General features: G+C 34.0%; 1 protein-coding gene and 1 pseudogene across 2 annotated transcripts; one reads left to right on the top strand and one right to left on the bottom strand.

Annotated features, from left to right (window-relative positions):
• The first annotated feature begins 158 nt into the window (after window positions 1-158).
• LOC143636478 (trans-resveratrol di-O-methyltransferase-like) lies at window positions 159-1,969 on the top strand (annotated as a pseudogene). The gene is made up of 2 exons (XR_013154246.1): window positions 159-928; window positions 1,622-1,969. The product of XR_013154246.1 is annotated as a trans-resveratrol di-O-methyltransferase-like (transcript).
• Window positions 1,970-6,463: 4,494 nt separating this feature from the next.
• LOC143636494 (uncharacterized) lies at window positions 6,464-15,606 on the bottom strand. Its single transcript, XM_077104075.1, has 5 exons — window positions 15,477-15,606; window positions 15,239-15,290; window positions 15,041-15,138; window positions 7,352-7,534; window positions 6,464-7,272 (listed from the first exon to the last, which is right to left on the bottom strand). Exons 1-5 carry the CDS (start codon window positions 15,604-15,606, stop codon window positions 6,464-6,466), a joined length of 1,272 nt encoding a protein of 423 aa, XP_076960190.1.
• Window positions 15,607-21,030: the final 5,424 nt, after the last annotated feature.

Here is a 21,030-nt window from a genome sequence, read left to right as displayed (position 1 = left end):
ATGTTAATCTGGTCTCACCGTAAACTTTATAATATTTTCAAATGATGGTGGATCACACATGGATATTAAAATTATCAACTTTTAATTGTACCTTTTCACATGCGTTTCTATAAATTAAGAAGGTTTGTAAGGCTTCAACATCTCAAATTGTCTCTCAAATCAGATTATAAGAACAAAGAGATGGCATTGCAAAATGATGAGCTATCTGAAAACTTACTTTGTTCTCAAACTCATATATGGAACCACATTTTTAGTTTCATAAAGTCCATGTCACTCAAATGTGCAATAGAGCTTCAAATACCTGATATCATCGATCGCCATGGTTCACCAATGTTGCTTTCCGAGTTAGTGGAAGCCCTCCCGATAGATCAGCAGAGAACTCAATATGTCTCGGCTCATGCGCATCCTTGTTCACTGTGGTTTCTTTGTGAAACAAGGAGAAGGCTATTTGCTAGCTCCTGCTTCGCGGTTGCTTCTGAAGGAAGATTCTTTAAGCCATAGGCCCCTTTTGCTAGCCATGTTGGATCCAATATTTCTGGACCCATGGCAACACATGACCAAATGGTTCCAAAATGAAGATGTGACCCCCTTTCACTTAACTCATGGGAAGGGTCTATGGGATGTGTTAGGCCAAGAGCCTAGGCTTGGTCAGTTATTCAATGAAGCAATGGCTAATGATGCACGCCTTATTATAGGCATTGTTCTTGAAAGATGTGGGCGTGTTTTTGAAGGGTTGGATTCGATTGTTGATGTTGGGGGTGGTACCGGGACAGCTGCCAAAGCTATCGCGAAAACTTTTCCAAATATTAGTTGTATCTGTTTCGATGTTCCTCATGTGGTTAATGGTTTGGTTGGAAGTAAGAACTTGAGTTATGTCAGCGGAGACATGTTTGAAGTCCTTCCTAAAGCTAACGCGGTTTTGCTTAAGGTATTCATTTGGAGATTTATTTCAGTCTGATTTTTAAATACGGCTAAGACAGGTTACAAGTTACAAATTACATTATAAAAGAAATTTATAATAATTATAGTGAGGTATGCACAATATTTCATGTGAATCTCATAGATACAAATGGTAAGTATCTCTATATATAAAAGCATAAAAATACTCATATAGACAAACAAACTGTTTAATAATTTTGATGGTAATGCAACTTTTTTTTATGTTATGTACACTTTTTTTGTAGCTTTGCGATCGATCAAAATTGTTCGCCGGTGTACTAAAATCAAAATTGTTCGCGGTGTACTAAAATCGGCCGCTAATGTAACGACCAATTTTAATTGGTTGCTAAGTTGGGACATTTTGTTTCGATAGCAAATATAACTTTTTATACTAGTTTTCTTTTTACAACTACTCATACAAACATCTACTTCATACTCCTATACTATAACAGGAGAATAATCTTCCTCAAAACAAAAGTTTTCGATCACCACAAGCCAAAGTGGAATGACACTTTTTATACACTAAGAGAACAATTAATAATTAGAGTTTTTATCTAAAAGAAAAAAGCGTGGTTTCATTTATTATCCTACAAATATTAATGTTGTATCCTTATTTAGACCGACAAGGGATGCAAAAGAAATTCAAAAATTTATTTATTTATATTTTATTTTAAAAAATTAGTGGATTATGCATGATTGGAATGATGAGGAATGTATAAAGCTATTGAAGAACTGCAAAGAGGCGATTCCAAGCAAGGAAAATAGAGGAAAACTGGTGATTATAGACATGGTCGTGAAGGTTGACGAAGGTGTTAATGAATTAGTCGAGTCTCAACTTTACTTTGATATGCTTATGATGATTTGTTTAACCGGGCATGAAAGGAGCGAAAAAGATTGGGCAAAGCTATTTATTGATGGTGGCTTTAGTGATTATCGAATAACTCCGGTTTTGGGTTCAAGATCTGTCATTGAGGTTTGTCCGTAGGTTGTCAAGCAACATTGCTTTCTATACTAGGTATTTTCTTATGAAGTTCTTCAATTAAGAAACTTATTGATACTTTATTGTTTGTTGTTTTTTTGTATCAATGTTTTAATTATATATCATGTTTAATATTATTATTAAACTCGAGCATTGTCACACCCTAACCGACGGAAGAATATGTCGAGGTGAGACGATGATTGCTCATAGCACATGATACTACATGTTACAATAGTTGTTTAATTCAATTCAATATCAAGCAATACAGAGATACAATGAAATAAATTGATTATATTAAGCTAGGTCTAATCATGCAATCCTATATCTTGCACCGAGTAATCTTTAACAAACAAATTTCCAATACCTGAAAAACATGCGAGAGTGTCAACTAAAATTAATTGGTGAGAACATAGGTTTTAAGTTGAAAGCAATCCATATGTGTTAAGTTACTTTGTATACTTTGTGATTACAACCAAACCTCTGACACGTTTAGCGAGTCATCTAATCCACGATTAGACTGTTATGTTTATGTTTAATGATCGTCGGATTCTGAACACACATGCCTCTAACCGAGGCCTGAGTAGGCGGGTCGGATCAATAGATCTATCATCATAATACCACGGGCTTACAAGTTAGTGGGTGTTAATGCGAATATGTATACACTTGTAATGATCACAAATAACGAATATTATGAAATAAAGCTTGAATCAAATAGCATGTAAAAAAATTGATTGTGCATGTTTTCCACCCCAAAATATAAAACGTTTAAAAGTATGCAAAGGGGGCTATGAACTCACCTTTGTTGTTGATGAATTGAGACTTGCAACACTTGTTTTAGAGCCCTAATGATCAATAAAGTTGTTATTAGGATGTTACTTTATTTTGGTGGAATAAAATATTCGACCTCGGGTTCCCAGGAAAAGGTAAGTGGGTCCGGTCCATTCACGCCCGGGCACGCCACTTGGGTTTTCCTTAGGCCGTAGCCTTGGTGACAGAACCCCTTGGTGAATATCTATAGATTTGATGTTTGCTTGGAAGTACAGTTGGATTTTGTGGTTTCATGTGATAACATTATGGTTTAGGGTTTTAGATTATCTTTTGCAGAAAAGAATAGGTTGCTTGCTGTTTTTTAAATATAGTAAACCTTTGAGCTAGATTACGAAAATTTTATATGTTGAAACTGTATGAGATTTGTACCTTATTTAATTTTTATAAGATTTAAATAGTTATTTAAAAAAATACAAAATTCGTAAACTACCGAGGGGTTTGATTTGGAGTCAGTTTAGTAGAAAATCACTAAAAATCGATACTTTAAGAATTTAGATGATTCCAGTTGGAAAATTTTTCTAATTCATAGTTATACAATATTTCCAAAATTTGGGTCATAATTCATAAACATGGATGAGTTATGATATTCGTCTTGAGACCAAAGTTTTCTGTCAAGATTTTCAACAAGACCCTTTGTTAAAGAAAAATAGTAAAAACGTTTTTAACTTTTAAAAAATTTCACACCAAAAATTATAGAGATATTAGACACATAAAGAACCAAGGCTTTTGAAATTCGTGATTTGGATATATTATGACCGAGATTTAAGCATTGAAATAAAAGATTTTTGTGCAGAATGAAAGAACAAAACACTTAACGAAAATCAGAGCTTACAAATAAGGAAACGAGTTGTGAATTTTTGAGAGGATGAGGATCACGACTTTTCAACCTTGAGGCTTTGGAATATGCAGGTTTGGAATGAATTTTGAGAGTATTAGGGAGTTTATTTATAGGGGTGTTTAGAGAAGAGGATGAATTAGAGATGAAATTTGACTAGGTTTTGAATTCAAAATTTGGATAAGGCAACTTTTGGAGATCAAGAATAGAAGATTCCTTTTTGATTTAAATTAAATTAATAATGATAAAATTTTAATGTTACATGCTATAAAATATAATCTAAGCATTTCAAGTAAAATGTGTCACATTAACGATTAAGCATGCATATGATGAAATGAACATAAGAATCATGTAATTGTGCATATGATAATAATGTTACTAACTAGATGGATGGATGCGAGTATAAAAGACTAGTGATTTCATAACTGAAAATGCATAGAAAGCATATATACATTGATATATATATATATATATATATATATATATTTTTCTAATAAAAAAGCGTTGTCCTTAATAAATAAAATTAAAACTCAACAATGATTATATAGGAGTGCATCTCCCCCTTCTAGACATTTTAACATGGAGGGTGTAGACCACAAAATGAATCAAACTATTAAGCCCTACGGCATACATTCTGAAACATACTAGCAAACCATACAAAATAAGACATTTTACTAGGCCTAGATGGCTAGATCATTTGGACCGTCTTCATTTTTGTCTTGGTAATTCGCCTCCCATTAATCTTGTGCCCAGTCCATTGTAAAACAATCCAAAATACCATAATCCATTAATGTAACTAAGAAGCACAAGGTGGGGCGTGCCTTCAACCCATTCGAATAAGCCCATCCAACCCTTTTGAATAATCAGTTTGTAATATAATCCATATTCGATCCATCCATAAATCAAATAACCCAATTATAATTTAATCCATTCCGTCCGAACCACATCCATCCAGACCAGTAATCCATTCGAAAATTACATTGGAATATGGAATATTAAAATCAATGCAATCCCATAATAAGTGCACCTAACATGTTATTATTTTAGTGTAATTGGATTCACTGGTTGATTAATTTAATCATAATAAACATTAAGCAAGTTCAGGGATGTGTAGAGTACACACTTGCTTTAGTTTACTGTCATGTTAGGGGCGAAGCCCCTAATGAACAGGGGTCTGGGGGTAGCGCCCCCGGTTGCAGGGTTCTAGGGGCGGCAGCCCCTAGCAGGGTCCAAGGGACAGCGCCCCTGGCTGGGGTTAAGCTGCCAGGTCACTTGAAAAAAATTTATTTTCGTTAATAACGCTTCATTAAAAATTCATTATAAAAAAGGAATTTTATGATTATGTTACACATAATCATAAGTATTATTTGAAGTTATTTATTAATGATTTTTAAATTTTGAATACAACTGCACTGGAGTTATATACGTTATTGGATTGATCGACAGAGGCTCTAGTTCATCTTCCTCACAAAAAATTCCATACGAAATTTTTGTCTCAATTTAGAGTTTTATCCGATTAAAGTGTTTTGAAGAACCACAAAATAACTTTTAATCTGAAAGTTATCATACGACTCTCTAAATAATCCAGGTTGCTATTTCAAATCCCCAACATAACATAGGGAGCTGATATCTTGCATAATTTATGGGATAATATTCCATCCAATATCCAAATAATGAGTCTCCCCCATTCAATTAACAGTTTAACACAGTACAGTAAATATTTTGGAAAGACCAAATGAAAAAGTACATTATAAAATATTAAACAAAATTAGCGTATTAAAAGAACAGGTGATACGTATGGCTTACTAGTTACATTATAAAATATTATCAAGTAGAATCTTAACGTAAGCATTTAAATTTGTCTAGAAAGTAGCATCATGTAACGTGATTCATGTTTAAACTGAAAATAATCTTGTAGATACTTCTTCTATAATTATTAAAAACATATGTGACTGAAGATTAAATCATTCCACGACTTTCACACCAGCCAACACGTTCGCGCCATTATAACTTGTATAATCTTCCCTTTTTGCTTGCTTCCGCTGCCTGCCATCGTATGGTAAGTTCATCCATGATTGAACCAAAGTCCAAACCAAATTAGTTCAGCTACAGTTTATCAAAACAAGTCGAGTGCGAGGTGTACACTTATTTAGGGGCTTCGGCCCATAATTAAGTAATGGTGTTTCCAAGGGGGCAACACGCCCTCGGCCAGGGGCAGCGTCCATGGAGCGTATCTGATGTATTTTGAAATTCAAAAATACATGATACATGTCAATGGCTAATAAACTGTATCTTGATCTTACAACGACTCTTAAGCAACACCCCTAACCCTAATAAACTGAATCTTGATCATACAACTATTCTGGTTCAACAAAAACTCTCTTAATATCATACTTAATTTCTTGCTCTGAATCTAAGTTTTATCAAGTCAAAACATTTGGAAAGCAGAAATTGTTTTGATCTAAAAATGCAATTACGACTCTCAAGAATGCTAGATAACCCATTTTCATTAATTTCCCCAACAAATACAAACAATACAAAATAATTAATTAACCTTCATTCCATACGGAAATAAATGATAGGTAAAAGAAAAGGTGATGTGTATGGCTTACCAGTAACCACTATGGCTGTGTGTTATGGTGGGGGGCTTCAAAGCCCCTCCACAATGTCACGTCAGCGTCACGTGGGCATTGGGGGCATCGAAGCCCCAGGGCATAATGCCCCTCTATGGTGAGGGGGCTTTGAAGCTCAACATTTTTCTTTTTTTTGTTAAAACAAAAAAACCAATACAATAATATATAATACAATAATAAAAAAATACAATAATACTAAAATACAAAATAAATTGAATAAAAAAACATATAAAAAAATTAAAGTTATTTTTAGTCGTTGTCCTCGCCGTCACCTTGCTTATTACTCCAAAGATGTTCAACCAAATCCGATCGAAGGCAGAAATTTGTTTCCCTTTTTCGTGTTTTTAATAGATTAGCAAGTTTCTCATCTTTGTTTAGTGTACAGATCGGCTCTGGCTCATCGTTGTACTCGCCTTGGCAAACTGCTGTACCCGAGTCCTCCAATATCATATTATACAAGATAATGCAAGTGTACATTATGTTTCTTAACTTATCCATTTGTAGAAAACGAGCCGGTTGTCTAATGATAGACCAACGTTTCTTTAATACACCGAATGCCCTTTCGATGTCTTTTCTTGCCGACTCGTGTTTTTTCTTGAAATATTGACGTTTTTCGTCAGTCAGGCACGTAAAGCTATGAACCAACGTGGCCCACTCCGGATAAATACCGTCGACTAGATAATATCCGTATTCGTAGTTGGCATCATTCGTGGAAAATGAGATGTCAGGTGAGATTCCGTCTGTGAGGCGGTCAAAAATAGGGGACGCATTAATCACAGCTATATCATTGTTTGCACCAGGCGTCCCAAAAAACGCATGCCATATCCAAAGATTAAATGATGCAGCCGCCTCAAGAATAACTGTTGGGCCATCATGGTCACCCCGATGAAATTGACCTTGCCAAGCAACAGGACAGGCTTCCCATTCCCAATGCATGCAATCGAGGCTACCAAGCATCCCGGGAAAACCGTGTCTTTGATGATGCACCTCGTGTATTTTTTGTACGTCGCTTTGAGTCGGCTTCCTCAAATATTTTTTATGATATAGTTGTGGAATACCTAAGTTTAACAAATTTTATGAAATTCATGCTTAAAATGTTACGGTTTTGAAATAAATAATTAGAATATTAATACTCACATTCGCAGAATATGTGAAGCGCTTCACGAGCCACTGTTGTCGACATCTGTAAGTACTCTTCCATGGCGTCGCTCGCAGTCCCGTACGCTAGTTGACGAATTGCCGCCGTGCATTTTTGCATTGTTGAATATCTCGGTTTACCTCTCGCGTCCGCCCGTTGTTGGAAGAATGCATAAACGCTTTCTAAATCACCAAGTATTCGTAAAAATAGTTGGCGACTCATTCGAAAACGGCGCCGAAATCGTGCCGAATCAAAAGTCGCGTCTGACGAAAAATAATCTTTCATCAACCGGTCATGTGCACCTACGCGATCCCGTTGAAGATGAGGCCGTCTTTCTAGTGGTTGTGAGCTTTCGTAATTCTGGACTACGAGTCGGGCAGCCTCTACAACGGCACTAAATATCGCTTCATCCTCTGAATCCGAATTGGAAATATCGTCGATATCGGGCTGGAAGTCGAGTGTGAAAGATTAGTCGGAAGACATATTTGAGGAGAAAGTTTTATAAAGTTTAAATAGGAGAATGGGATGTTTGTTGAGGTTGGGTGATTGGCATATATATATGTATATATAGTATTTTATATTATTTAAAATTTTTTTAAACAATAATAATGCCGTTGGTGGTGGCCCCCACCTCACCCCCCCCCCCATCGCGCCCATCGTCCGCTCCACCCTCACCCCCTCTGCGCCCCACCTTACCGCGCCCCTCGGCGGTGTTTTCCCCCCACCGCGCCCGTTTCCCCCTCCCTTCCGCGCCCATAGCGCATAGTCTAAATGATTATAAAATATTATTAAGTAGAATCTTGATGTAAGTATTTGAATTTGTCTACAAAGTAACATCACGTTTAAACTGAAAATGATACTTCGTAGATTACTACTTTTATAATTATTAAGAACACCTGTGACCTGCGTTATGGACTCTACGAATCAATCATAATTGTTTATTCGTTTGCCGCGGGATCAAATGACACATGTATTATATTTGTATTAGTATTACCGGAAATGACACTTTTTTAAGATTCTGGTCAGTGGTGGATCTTCAACATCTAGTATTGATAGGCCAAAAGTCATGAGACTCAAATTTTTTTCTTACTTCTAAATTTCGGGTCAACAATCTGGTTCAGCTCATGTCAAACAATAAAAACTCTATATTCAATCATTCAACTAAAACACTAATTCAATTATTCAACTTACTGTTCTTACGCATAAGAAATTAATTTTTTAAACAAATAAAGACAAGATGCGATGGGAAGATGGGTCCCTGAAAAAGACAAGACGCGAGGGGAAAGATGAGTGCCTCAATTCACATTCAAATACCGAATTCACATAATCAAAACAAACATATTCCTAATTCATGAAAGGAGATTAAATTTTTAATAATTTTAAACCATAACATACCAAATCGAAATGAAAAAAAGAAAAAAAAAACAAAACAAATGTCGAACATGTTGTTTGCCTAATGTTTGATTTTGATTTGTGAGCACCCGTGACTCGACCGTGGTCCAGTGGTCTGAGTCTTCTTCGAACGACCTGCTTCAGCTTTTGTTCCATTTCAATTTTCAGACCTTAGTGTCCAGTAGGGGTGTTCACGGTCCGGTTTTCGAGGTTTTTAGGTCAAACTGTGAACCAAACCGTTAGTAACGGTTTTTTATTTTTGTAAACCAAAACCAAACCGTTGAACTCTTAAACCGAACCAAACCAAACCATTAGTAACGGTTTGATTCCGATTTGGTTTCACGGTTTGGGCTTATATGGGGTTTATACAAAATGTTCAAAATAATTTTATGATATTTAATTGTAGAGCTCCCGATAATTTACAGAATATTACACAAGCCAAACTGACTCTTTTAAAATATTGAAAGACCATCAAAGGGCTTTGAGTTTTGGATTTGAGTTTAACCCACTTTGTTTTATATATTTGTATACTAGGTTAGGTACCCGTGTAAAACACGAGTTAAAATAAATATATTTATTTAAATATTAACACAATGTGAAATATAAAAGCATGTTCAACATGTAAAAAATATAATATATGATTGAATAAATTACACAATACACAATATGGAAATAAAAAGTTAAAATTTCGTATCTCTAAATATTTTTTTGTATACAATATTTGCACTTTAATTTGTAACCTTATCATATTAAAATTAGTAATTTCACTTTATTTTTTATTTCAACTCTAGATAAAGAAAAACATAGCTGACCAGTGTTAAAACAGGTTTCTCAAACAAACAAACCATCTAAAGTGATTGATCTTTGATTTTATTAATCTTCATTACAAAACAAACATAAAGTGAAAATTTCTTTTTTTTAAATTGAAATTAATTATTTTATCTAAATCAAAGTGAAAATCCGTTACTTATAAAAGCTTAACATTAATAACTAATACAATATATTTTTATAAAACTAAATAATATATTTATGTGGTATTAAATCTTTTAAATCAGTAAATAATTATTAAAAAATAAAATAATATATTAAGAAGAAAAAAATTTAAATATAAAACTATTAATAAGAAAAAGAAAGATATATTTAATATGAGAGAGACCTGAGAAAATTTTGTAAGTATCACTCATGTGTAATGACATATAGCATAAGACCCGTGTGGAACATGAGTTGGAATAAATCACTTTATTTAAATAATAACACAATGTGAAATACAAAAAATGTGTTCATGTTGGTATTAGTTACTTATAAAACTTAATATTAATAACTAATACAGTATATTTATATAAAACTATATAATACATTTATGTTGGTATTAGTTTTTCTAAATCAGGAAATAATTATTAAAAAAAGAAAATAATAAATTTTAAAGAAAAAAAAGAATAAAATATAAAACTATTAATAAGAAAAAGAAACATATATTTTATATGAGCGATAAATGAGAAAATTTTTTAAAGATCACTCATGTGTAATGACATATGGCATTAAGACCTGTGTAGAATAAATAACTCGAGTTAGAATAAATAAATTTATTTAAATAATAGCACAATGTGAAAAACAAAAAATATGTTCAAAAGATATAAAGATATAATATATGTTAGAATAAATTACACAATATGAAAATAAAAGTTGTTGAAAATTCGTAAATCTTTATATATTTTTTTGTATACTGTATTTGTAATTTTAATCTTCGTATCAAAATTAGTAGTTTTGTTTTGTTTTTCAAATTTAGATAATGAAACACATAAATTACTGTGCGTTAAAACAGGTTGTCTCAAAATCAAATCAAACATCTAAAGCGATTGATCTTAGTTTTTATTAATTTTCATTGCAAAACAAACATAAAATGAAAATTTATTTCTTTTGAAATTTGAAATTAATTATTTTATCTAAATCAACATGAAAATCGCTACTTATAAAAGCTTAATATTAATAACTAATACAGCATATTTATATAAAATTAAATAATATATTTATGTTTTTATTAATTTTTAAATCAAAAAATAACTATTAAAAAGAGAAAATAATGGATTAAAAGTAAAAAAAAAAGTTATATATAAAACTATTAACAAGAAAGAGAAATGCATTTAATAAGAGAGAGAGAGAGTGAGGTAGGAAAATTTTGTAAGACACTGTTTGTGTGATGCCATTTGGCATTGAAAAACCTTTATTTATTAAATAGTATAGATTTTTTTAGAATTTATATTTAGTAATACATACCATATGCATTAATAATTTTTATTTAATTATGTCTATTAATATAGTTGTATACACATATATAATATATAAAGCATTTATAAATATATATAATTAAATCATACGGTCCGGTCTGGTTTAAACGGGTTGTACCAATACAAACCGTAAACCAAACTGTTCGCTACGGTTTGAAAATTTTCAAACCGACCGACCGAAAGTTAAGAAAGAAAACCAACCGTGAGACCAAACCAATGACCGGTTTGGGCGGTTTCACAGTTTCAAACCGAACCATGAACACCCCTAGTGTCCAGACAAAAACTCTTCTGCGTTGGTTGTTTGATCAGGGTTGGGAGTGTGGAATTATTGTTAGCCTTTTCTTTTAATTTAAATCATTTGGGCTTGGGCTTTTTGTTTAAAACATAATTGGGTTTATGGGGTTTTCTTTACATTTATTAGGTAAATTGTTTCCCATTCTTCGGCTTTAAAGGATTTATTTAAAAAACAGTTCAAGTGAGGAACAAACACAAATAATATGGATGAGGCAGATACAAATAATTTGAATGTGCCAAACTCAATACATATAACTTTTGATTTTTTGAAAAAAGTTTACTCTAATAAGTGAAAAAGCTGAACCCATCATAAGATCCGTCCCCAGTTCTGATTTCCAGGATTTTTTAGGTTTACCTGAAATGGCTTAGTCCTATTTGAACTAAACTAATTCGAATTAGATATAAAAATCATATACTCCAAGTTTTCAAATTAGGATAGCATCCATATCGAATTCGATTTCAAATCAAATTCGGATTTTTGATTTTCAAATTCGAATATGTGGTTCACGGGAAAAGTCATCTTAGTTTAAGAAGCGCGAGAAATTAATATGAATCACTAATTTAATTTAAATCTTAGCTTAAAAATAAATGAAAATTATTCAGTTGTAATAACAAATACATTCTCTTTTTAATTAATATAACTAATAAAACTATTAATTTCTTTTTAATTAACATAACTAATTAAACTAAAGTAATTAAATTAAAAAAGATAAAGAATTCATCTATTTTTATAACTTTTTTCTCCCCCTTTTGATTTTTTATCATACAAAAATACAATTTATTTTTACACCACAATTTCTTTTAAATCAATATTCATCGACATGTAATTTTCTTCAAAATCATCATTACATAAATTTTCTCAACTAATATACATGTATTAATTAACACATAGTTACATTATGATGAATGATAAAAAATAAAACGTCCTACACATGTTTGTATTATAATATAACAAAAAAATAAATACAACCTACAATGCTACACAAAAACATACAGCCTACAATTCTTCAAAACATAAGAAACCAGAGAAAATACACAACATGTAACCTATACATGTAATTCAGCATCAACATATATATATATATATATATATGAAGAGGATTAAGAGAAAACTCATCTTTAGAGAGAAAATTTAAAAATTCATAAATAATTATTTTTAATTAAAAATAAAAAAAATACTTTCAAAATTCTGTTTTTGCCTTTATTCTTATATTTTCTTACCTTTCACTTAAAAAAAAAACTCGTTGTAATACACATACGTATTACTGTGCGATACCGTTGTATTACACACGTGTATTACTATGTACTTTTAACTTTAATAGTGTTTAATTGCATATATTCAATATTTGTGTATTGTATATGTGTAGTAGTGTTGTATTATATGAAAAAAAAATATTAATAAAAAATAAAAGTTGATGTAATGTACATGTGCATTAATGTTGTATTACACATACGTATTAATGTGTATTCGATATGCGTATTAGTCTTATATTGCATATATACAATAGTGTGTATCAAATATGTGTCATAGTATTGTACTCTATGCAATACAACACTTTTGCATATATGTAATGCACACGATTACACATGTGCACTACACCGACGAGGTTACCGACAAGTTTTTTTTTTTAGTTTGGAACCAATAACAACATATAAGAATAATAGAAAAAAAGAAATGTAAAATTTTTTTTTTTAAAAGTTAAAAATAGTTTTTTTTTAGTTTTTAAGTTTTCTCTTTAAGAGAAGGTTTTCACTTGATACCACCCTTATATATGTATGTATGTATGTATGTATATGTGTATATATGTGTGTGTGTATATATATATATGGTTAAGTTCATGCAAAAAGTGATGCTAATGCGAGAAATGCGAGAAGTCTTTCCATATTAAAAATTTTCTTTTAGTTAATTACAAGTGCAGATTGAAAGTACACATTAATTCTTATATTTGTTTAATTTAATGGTTTTTTATTTCATCTTTTTCTTCAGACTTTTCTAAATCAAGAATTCTTTTGTGCAAATTCCACTCCGTATTTATTCATATATCTACATATTTAAAAAAAATATCAATCAAAATTTTTCTACTTATTTTTTTTTTAGTTAATTACAAGGGTTTATTAGTCAAGTTTATTTGTTTTATTTTTAGAATCTTTTTACTGTATAAATGCTAGCTTGATGTTAAGTTATGCATAAATTATTATTTGTTTGGTTTTTATTTCATCTTTTTATTCAAACTTTTCTTAATCAAGAATCGTTTGTGCAAATTCCACTCCATATTCAATCATATATCTACATATTTATACAAAAAATCCAAATAATCATCATACCATAAAATTAGCTAAATTGGGTGAACAATATTCATTTTGTTAATATTTAATATATCAATAATCCATTTTTAAATAGGAATCGAGATATACGCTCCTACATCTTTGAACAAATACACAAATTAATTATGCATATATTAATTGTTTAGGCTAAGAGATATGGCTCATTTGAGTCATTTCCCCTAAGTTGTTATGTCTGCTAGGTATCTACACCGGATCTTACAACAAGTTCTTGGATCAATCTTAGTTGTAGGCAAGCGGAAATCACCTACAACCGAGCTAGATCTCAGATCTTGTAATTATTTGTGCTATTTTCTAAATATGGTAAATATGGAGTGGTCGAAGAGATAAGGTAGAGAGAGAGAGAGATTAAATTTCCAAAAGTTTAGTTTGCATGGGCATGCTCCTACTATTTATACTTTATTTATTTTCATTTGGTCCCAGATTGGCTTTGATTAAGTTGTGGCTTCTGACCCAAACATATATAAAAGATTAAACAAAAGCATAAGATACAACTGATCATACAACAGAATAATACAAAAGACTTAATCACATAAATGGGACCAACAATCTCTTTGTAGTTTTTAGTATTATTTGCAGCTTTCGTCTTTAGTCCGTCTCGTACTTGAAGTAGTCAGGGTGATTAATCAGTTGATTTTCAACAAGATAGCGTACAAACTTGTTGAACATCTCAACTATTTGATCGATGCTACCCTTAGTTGGATCAGAGATTGCTAGTAGGGGCGTCTTGTAAAGCTTCATGATGTCCTCTTTGCTGAACCGCATCAATTCATGCTCGTCAAAGAAGCGGTAGGATTAATACCCTTTGCTTCCTTTGCAGCAGATCACTTATTCACCAGTCTCACTATCGAAATGCCATGTAGTAAAGTCTTTAAGCGTGTTTAGTGATGTGCTCGATAGGATCTCTAAGAAAGATATCTGGCCCGTCCTTTGCCACTGGGAACCTCCAAACTTTTAATTTCCTCCCGATCAGAGCATCAAGTTCATTTGGATGCTTGCGTTTCTTCCCCATATTTAGCTTGAAGTCGGGGTAGTCATCCTTTGCTTATCTATGAATATGCCACTTCAACCAAACTTCTAACTCTTTCTCACTAATACCATCACCAGCCGCTCTACAGAAGAAATTCATGTCAAGATAAGGCGGCATACGCATTTTAGTGTAATGCAAGTAGGTAAAGTCTCCATTCTCGCGTCTACTTGCCTAGCACTGGCTGTCTTTGTGCCACTAACAGTACAAGATATGAGATTCATCATGGTAAGCGTCATTTCGGCATCGAGTACTGTTGCACTTCTTAACATAATGCCACTTTCTTTTATTTGGCTTTGGGTTTGGCATATTAGCAGCAGCTTAAGGCATTGGTTCAGAAGTCTCACCTGCAGTAGAAATAGCAACAGGTGCAACAGCAGACGAGACTGGATCATCAGAAGTGGTTGGTGTAGGATCGCTTGCATCTATATCAGGTGTATCATCTCTGTTTCCTTGACATGTGATTCAGTAACTGCAATATCATTGGGACCAAAAACAGAATTAAAGTCATCCTCCTTATTTCTTTGGGAGCATCTCCAACGAACAGATCATGATGAACTGCATCATCAACATCATCATGGGGAGCAGATTGGTTTCCTGCTCCACTATCACCACCAGTACAATTACCACCATTATTTCCATCACCACCATCATCAGAGTCGTCATCATCATAATCATCATCATCATCATCGTCGTCGTCGTCGTCTGACTCGTCATCATCATCCTTTATTTCACCTTCTTCTTCTTCCTCCTCCTCCTCCTCCTCATCATCATCATCATCACCTTCATCGTCTTTATCACCAACAATAGAACCACCACCAACACCACCAGTAGTAACAATAGTTACATCACTTCCAATAACACCAGCACCACTACTGCCAGTAACATCAACTGAACCACTAGGAAAAGCCATAACAAATTGTCCTTTCCTCTTCTTTCCCTTATCCTCATCATTAGAATACTCCTAGCTTCCAAACACCTTCTTCACTCTCCTTTTCAGATCAGCAGTGTCCTGGTCTGATAGGTAATGAACTCAGAAGCAGCCTGGTACTTGCCCACTAGGTCTTCATTAATATTTATTTGAGCTTCTTTTAACTTGCTTCGCTCCTTGTTCTCATCCTTCAACCTCTCGATCTCTGACGTAAGCCAGGTGATTCTCTGCCCTTAGATTTGCTTCAATGTTGTTTGAGGACTCGAGATCATTTTCTAAGGAGGCAACCCAGAACTCTAGTCTTTCAACTTCAACAGGCCGTTCAGCAAAGGACAATGATTTAGTGTTCAACAATGTTTGTTGATTGTCCACTCGCGACTAGAGGGTTGCAATTAAGATCTCATGTGTTGCGATCTTCTCTTTATCATAAGCCTTTTCTTTATCTAGGCTTTCCAACATCACTTTATCCTCTGCTCTCTCCTTCTGAAACTGCTCCATCATAGCCTCTTCTTCTTTCCGAACTCAACCATCACCTTCTCCTTTCTGCCCTCTAGTTGTTGAATTCTTCCAATTCCACGATCCTTTCTAGGATAGGATCAGGTTAACACTGGGGACTTCGGGGACTTGCCACTGGACAAAGGGGTAGGGGTTAGAACATGTGATCGGGTAGTGGATGGTGAAGTTTATGATTGGGTGGGTTGAGTGGCTGATTGTATGGACATGGTTATGGTTTAGGCTTGGTGGGAAGTGAGTTGGGATAGTGGTAAGGTTTAGGTTTGAGGTTGGGATGCCGACGGGCGAGGTTGTGGGTTGGCCAGGTGAGAATGAGATGTGGAAAGGTGGGGTTTGATGTTTGGGTGAGGTTTTGGGGCTGGGTGTGGGTGAATCATGTAAGGTAAACTTAGAGGGTTTAGGTTGAGGTTTGGGTCTGGATGGTATGTGAACTTGTTTGTCCTTCAGCTTTGCTATTTCTCATTTTAGGGTAGTGGAGGAGGCAACATGTGGTCTTGGTGGGTTGTCTTGGGTGGTGGTGCGGATGTATCTGTCCTAGGCATCTTTATTCTCACGATTGGGGTCTTCTGGGAGTCCCCAATCTTTCTTATTCTTTTCAACGGCCTCTCAGATTGTTCTTCTACCTCCTGTTGGGAAGGCTCACATGCAGGAGGTTCGCCAGTTGCCTTCCTCTTTTTCTTCTCAGCCTTTACATCCGTTGCCTCAGTCTTTTGTACCTCAACCTCTGACTCAGTCTCATCATCAGATTGATCATCACTCTGCTCATTGTCTCATTCATCCTCATCAATCGGCTCAATTTCCTTAAACAACTCAAACTTTTGCCACTACACCCTTCCTGAATAATGATAACCTCTCCTTGAGGGCTTGTTTAACATAGAATAAAAAAACAGATTCCCTCATAATCTTAGCATGATGAGGCTCAGATGGTGGTATCTCTTCTCCATTCTCATCATACTCTAACTCATAGACCGACCTTGGTACTTCAGGCATCTTATCAATAAGCAACGGTTGCACGAACCTTGGATAAAGCATCCAAGGATTATCTAAACCAGCAGTGGCATGCATAATTATAAATATGAACCTCGAATAATTGATCTGGACCTTGTTAATCAACCATACAATGAAACCAATAGTCTATCCTTAAACTATCAGAACCCCCTCTCGGGTCAGATAAACACCGCAAAACAATGTGAAAAAGGTACTTCTAGTATGGTGGTAGATACTTCTTGTCACAAGTTTTAAATTCAGTGTCATAACCCATCTTCTCCAGAGTCTCCAACATATCTTCTTACTTGAACTTCTTGTAGAAGTGATCAGGTGCATCCTTGATGTTCAATACTCGTCTAATATCATCCTCATCAATAAGCAACTTCTTTTATGCCACCTTAGAAGTAATAATCAACTTCTCGTTTTTGTCTCTTTTTGGAATTTCTCCATAACTCTTCTATCCAACATGTGTGTATTTCTGGATCAGCAGTAATGGCATATGACAACGCAGATTCCTTCAACCCCTTGATCATGGAAATAAAAATCTTATGCTTCTTGTCAGTAGGAAGTTCTAAAGGAGCAAGCATGTTGTGTTGCTGTAAGACGATATCAAGAAAAGACATTAGTACTGATGTAAAAATAGGATTAAAATTAAAATAGAAAATAAAATTGAAACTTTTAAAATTTTGAAATTTTTTTAAAAAAATTCGAAGTATGGGAATTCCCACAAGCGCATACCAATCACAATCGCAATCGAAAGAAAATGCGATTGTGATTTGGAAAGAAATGCGATTTTGATATAAATCTTGAAATATTCTCTAAGTGTGGGAATCTCAATCGCAATCACATTTCAATCAAATAGCATCGCATTATAGAATGCAATTGTGATTCGGTCAGTTATGCGATTGCGATTTGGATGGTTGTGCGATTTGGACAGTAATGCGATTGCGATTCTTATCAGAATGGGATTGCCATTCTGATAAGAATATGATTGCAATTCCATTACTCAAACTCATCCAAGATTCAATTTCATGTAGATCCAAGGTCATCTATGTCCGAATATCACTTCTGTACAATCTATATACACGAAGAAAAACTCTAAGAAACCCAGATTTGTCAGAACCATGCCAGAAAAACCCTAAAAACTTAAAAACCGATGAAATCTAAAAAAATTCCAAATTATATCTGTAAAGAGGTCCTTTGAGATGTCAAAATCAAGAATCAATTATCAGTTTTGATAACCAGCAACAACAACAAATCCTTTTAATCTTAAAACCAATCGGTCTTGAACCGACAAAAACAACACATCGATTTAGTTTAAATCGATGGAAAACCTTAGGTGCAGGATCCATAATGATGATAAGGAACGTGAATTAAGTGGAATGACACATGAAAATCGGGTGTTTGGGTTTTGAAACCAGTAAGAGAGAGAGAGAGAGAAAGAGAGAGAGAGAGAGAGAGAGAGAGAGAGTGTTTGTGTTTTTGAAAAGTTAAGAATGAAATAGAAAATGAAAGGCCCCTTTATATCGGGTCAACCTATCTCGCGATAGGGTCAAATATTCTCGAGTTTTTGAAATAATTTTCAATATCAACCCCCGAAGAATATTTAGACACCGAACCCCAACACTCTTTAATATAAGAAATTACAGACTCCATCAAATCTTGGGCTCAACTTTCTTTCACATATCACCTCAACTTGACTTAAACATAAATTATCTGATCACAGTACGCTTATAGACATACTTTTTGCACAATTAATTTTGTCTAGAAATATTAAAATAAAGCAGAAGTTTATGGTCATAACAACCAGGTCGGATAATACCATATTATCGCAGAGAGACAGCCCAAGCCTTGAACAAAAAGAAAGAAAATGAAACAAAGCAGAAGATCCAGGGCCTTAATAATCAGATCTTGTATGACTACAAACATAGAAAGTTCAAGACTTTAATCAAAATAATGGAAAAAATAATTTGAAATTTATAAAGCCTAATACTTTTCTTTTCTTTTCATTTTCTATTTGTTTTTCTTTTCTTTTCTTTTCCGACTCTTTTTAGTGCAGATGCACGACAACATAAGACAACAATAATCAGGTAACGAGAGGCTTTGGTATGGCATGTTATTTACAATTCTGTCTTCATATATATGACTTTAAGTAAAGACGTGCAACCGCTTCATTAAAGTATAACCACTAGCACAGGCTGATAATTTAGTTTATATCTCACTTACACTTACTCATTTGTCAAGCCTATCTACACACCAAGCAGTGATCTTATTGGCTTTTGATTTACAATTTTCATGTGCTAGGAACATTATGATCAATATCTTATCATTTTTCCAACGGTCGGATCAATTTCTCAAAATGTAAATTACAAGCTCCCTCTAAACAGGAGAACCTTCGTTTCGAGACGTTTTATGATTTTCTTAAAGAAAAGGGTAAAATCTTTTTGGTTTTTCTTAAAATTAAAGATAAAATCTTTTTGGTAAGTTCTATGAACTCATTTTTCTCCATCTAAATTTATGACATATTTGAAAATTATTTACAAATTTATCTACATAAAGATAGATAGATAAGTTTAATCAAAACGGATCATGCCAAGAGATTTGACAAGATGTTCGAATCGGGCAAGATCAAAGGCCAACTTTTGTGAAAAGGTCTGCAGTTGTAGTCAGACTGGACCTGTTCAATAACAACTTTACGATCATAACAGTCACGAATGAAGTGCGTTTGTATGTAAATATACTTTGTCTTTTAGTGTTGTTCCGGGTTTTTAATAATACAAACCACTGCATCGTTATCACACTTGATTGGGGTGTTAGAGAAATTCAAACCGCAATCCAACAGCTGATGGTGGATCCATATCACTTGTGAATAGCAGCTGGAGGTGGCAATATATTCTGCTTCAGCGGTGAAGGTGGATAATGTGACCTACTTATTGCATTGCCAAGAGACTAAGCGATTACCCATGAATTGACATCCTCCGGTATTTGACTTTCTGTCTAAGTTGAAGACCGCATAATCACTATCGGTGTAGGCATGCAGCACCAATGGAGAATCTTTTCGATACCGAAGACCCAAACAAGGCTTTTCCATGAAATACCAAAAGATAAGCTTGACAACGGTTAAGTGAGACTCCTTTAGATTTGATTGATATCTGGCACACTGACAAACAAGAAACATCAAGGAGCCAATCATGGACCTGTAAAGGTGCTGATCGATTGACTTTCCTGATGGATCTGGAGCTAACACTGGACTTGTAGTAATCGAAGTGGCGAAAGGTGTAGCATCTTTGAGCCAAAACTTTCTTCTGTTTAACTTGTAGGCCCAAAAAGAATCTCATCTCTCCCAAAGAACTCATTTCAAACCGATTTTGCTTGACATTGGAGAACTCTCTACACAGATCATCATTCGTTGACCCGAAAATAATGTCATCAACATATACTTGGACAAGGATTAGATTGTTACCAACTTGTTTGACAAAGAGTGTCTGATCAATAGCACCTCTCTTATAGCCATTCCCCAATAAATGCTCTATCAAAATAGCATACCAAGCACGAGGTTCTTTGTGGAAACCATAGAGAGTTTGTCAAGACGGTAAACATAGACTGGACGATCAGGATCCTCAAAACCTGGGGGTTGCTTAACAGAAATCTCTTCCTTCACTTTTCCATATAAGAAGGCGATCATTCACATCTATTTAAGTTCACGTATGACGCATATGCTAAGAAGATACGAATAACCTTAATCCTAGCAACAGGGGCATAAACTTCATCATAATCAAGACCTTCACGCTGAGAAAATCCTTGTACCACTAGCCTTGCTTTATTACTTATAATCACACCCTTGTCATCCTTCTTGTTTTTGAACACCCATTTGGTACCAATTAGTCTCTTGTTCTCCAGCTTCTT

This window comes from Bidens hawaiensis, unplaced genomic scaffold (assembly GCF_021521415.1).
Source record: "Bidens hawaiensis isolate Kalapana, Puna unplaced genomic scaffold, B.hawaiensis_p1.1 tig00007983_1, whole genome shotgun sequence".
Taxonomy (NCBI): domain Eukaryota; kingdom Viridiplantae; phylum Streptophyta; class Magnoliopsida; order Asterales; family Asteraceae; genus Bidens; species Bidens hawaiensis.
This window is presented reverse-complemented; position numbering and strand designations above follow the sequence as displayed.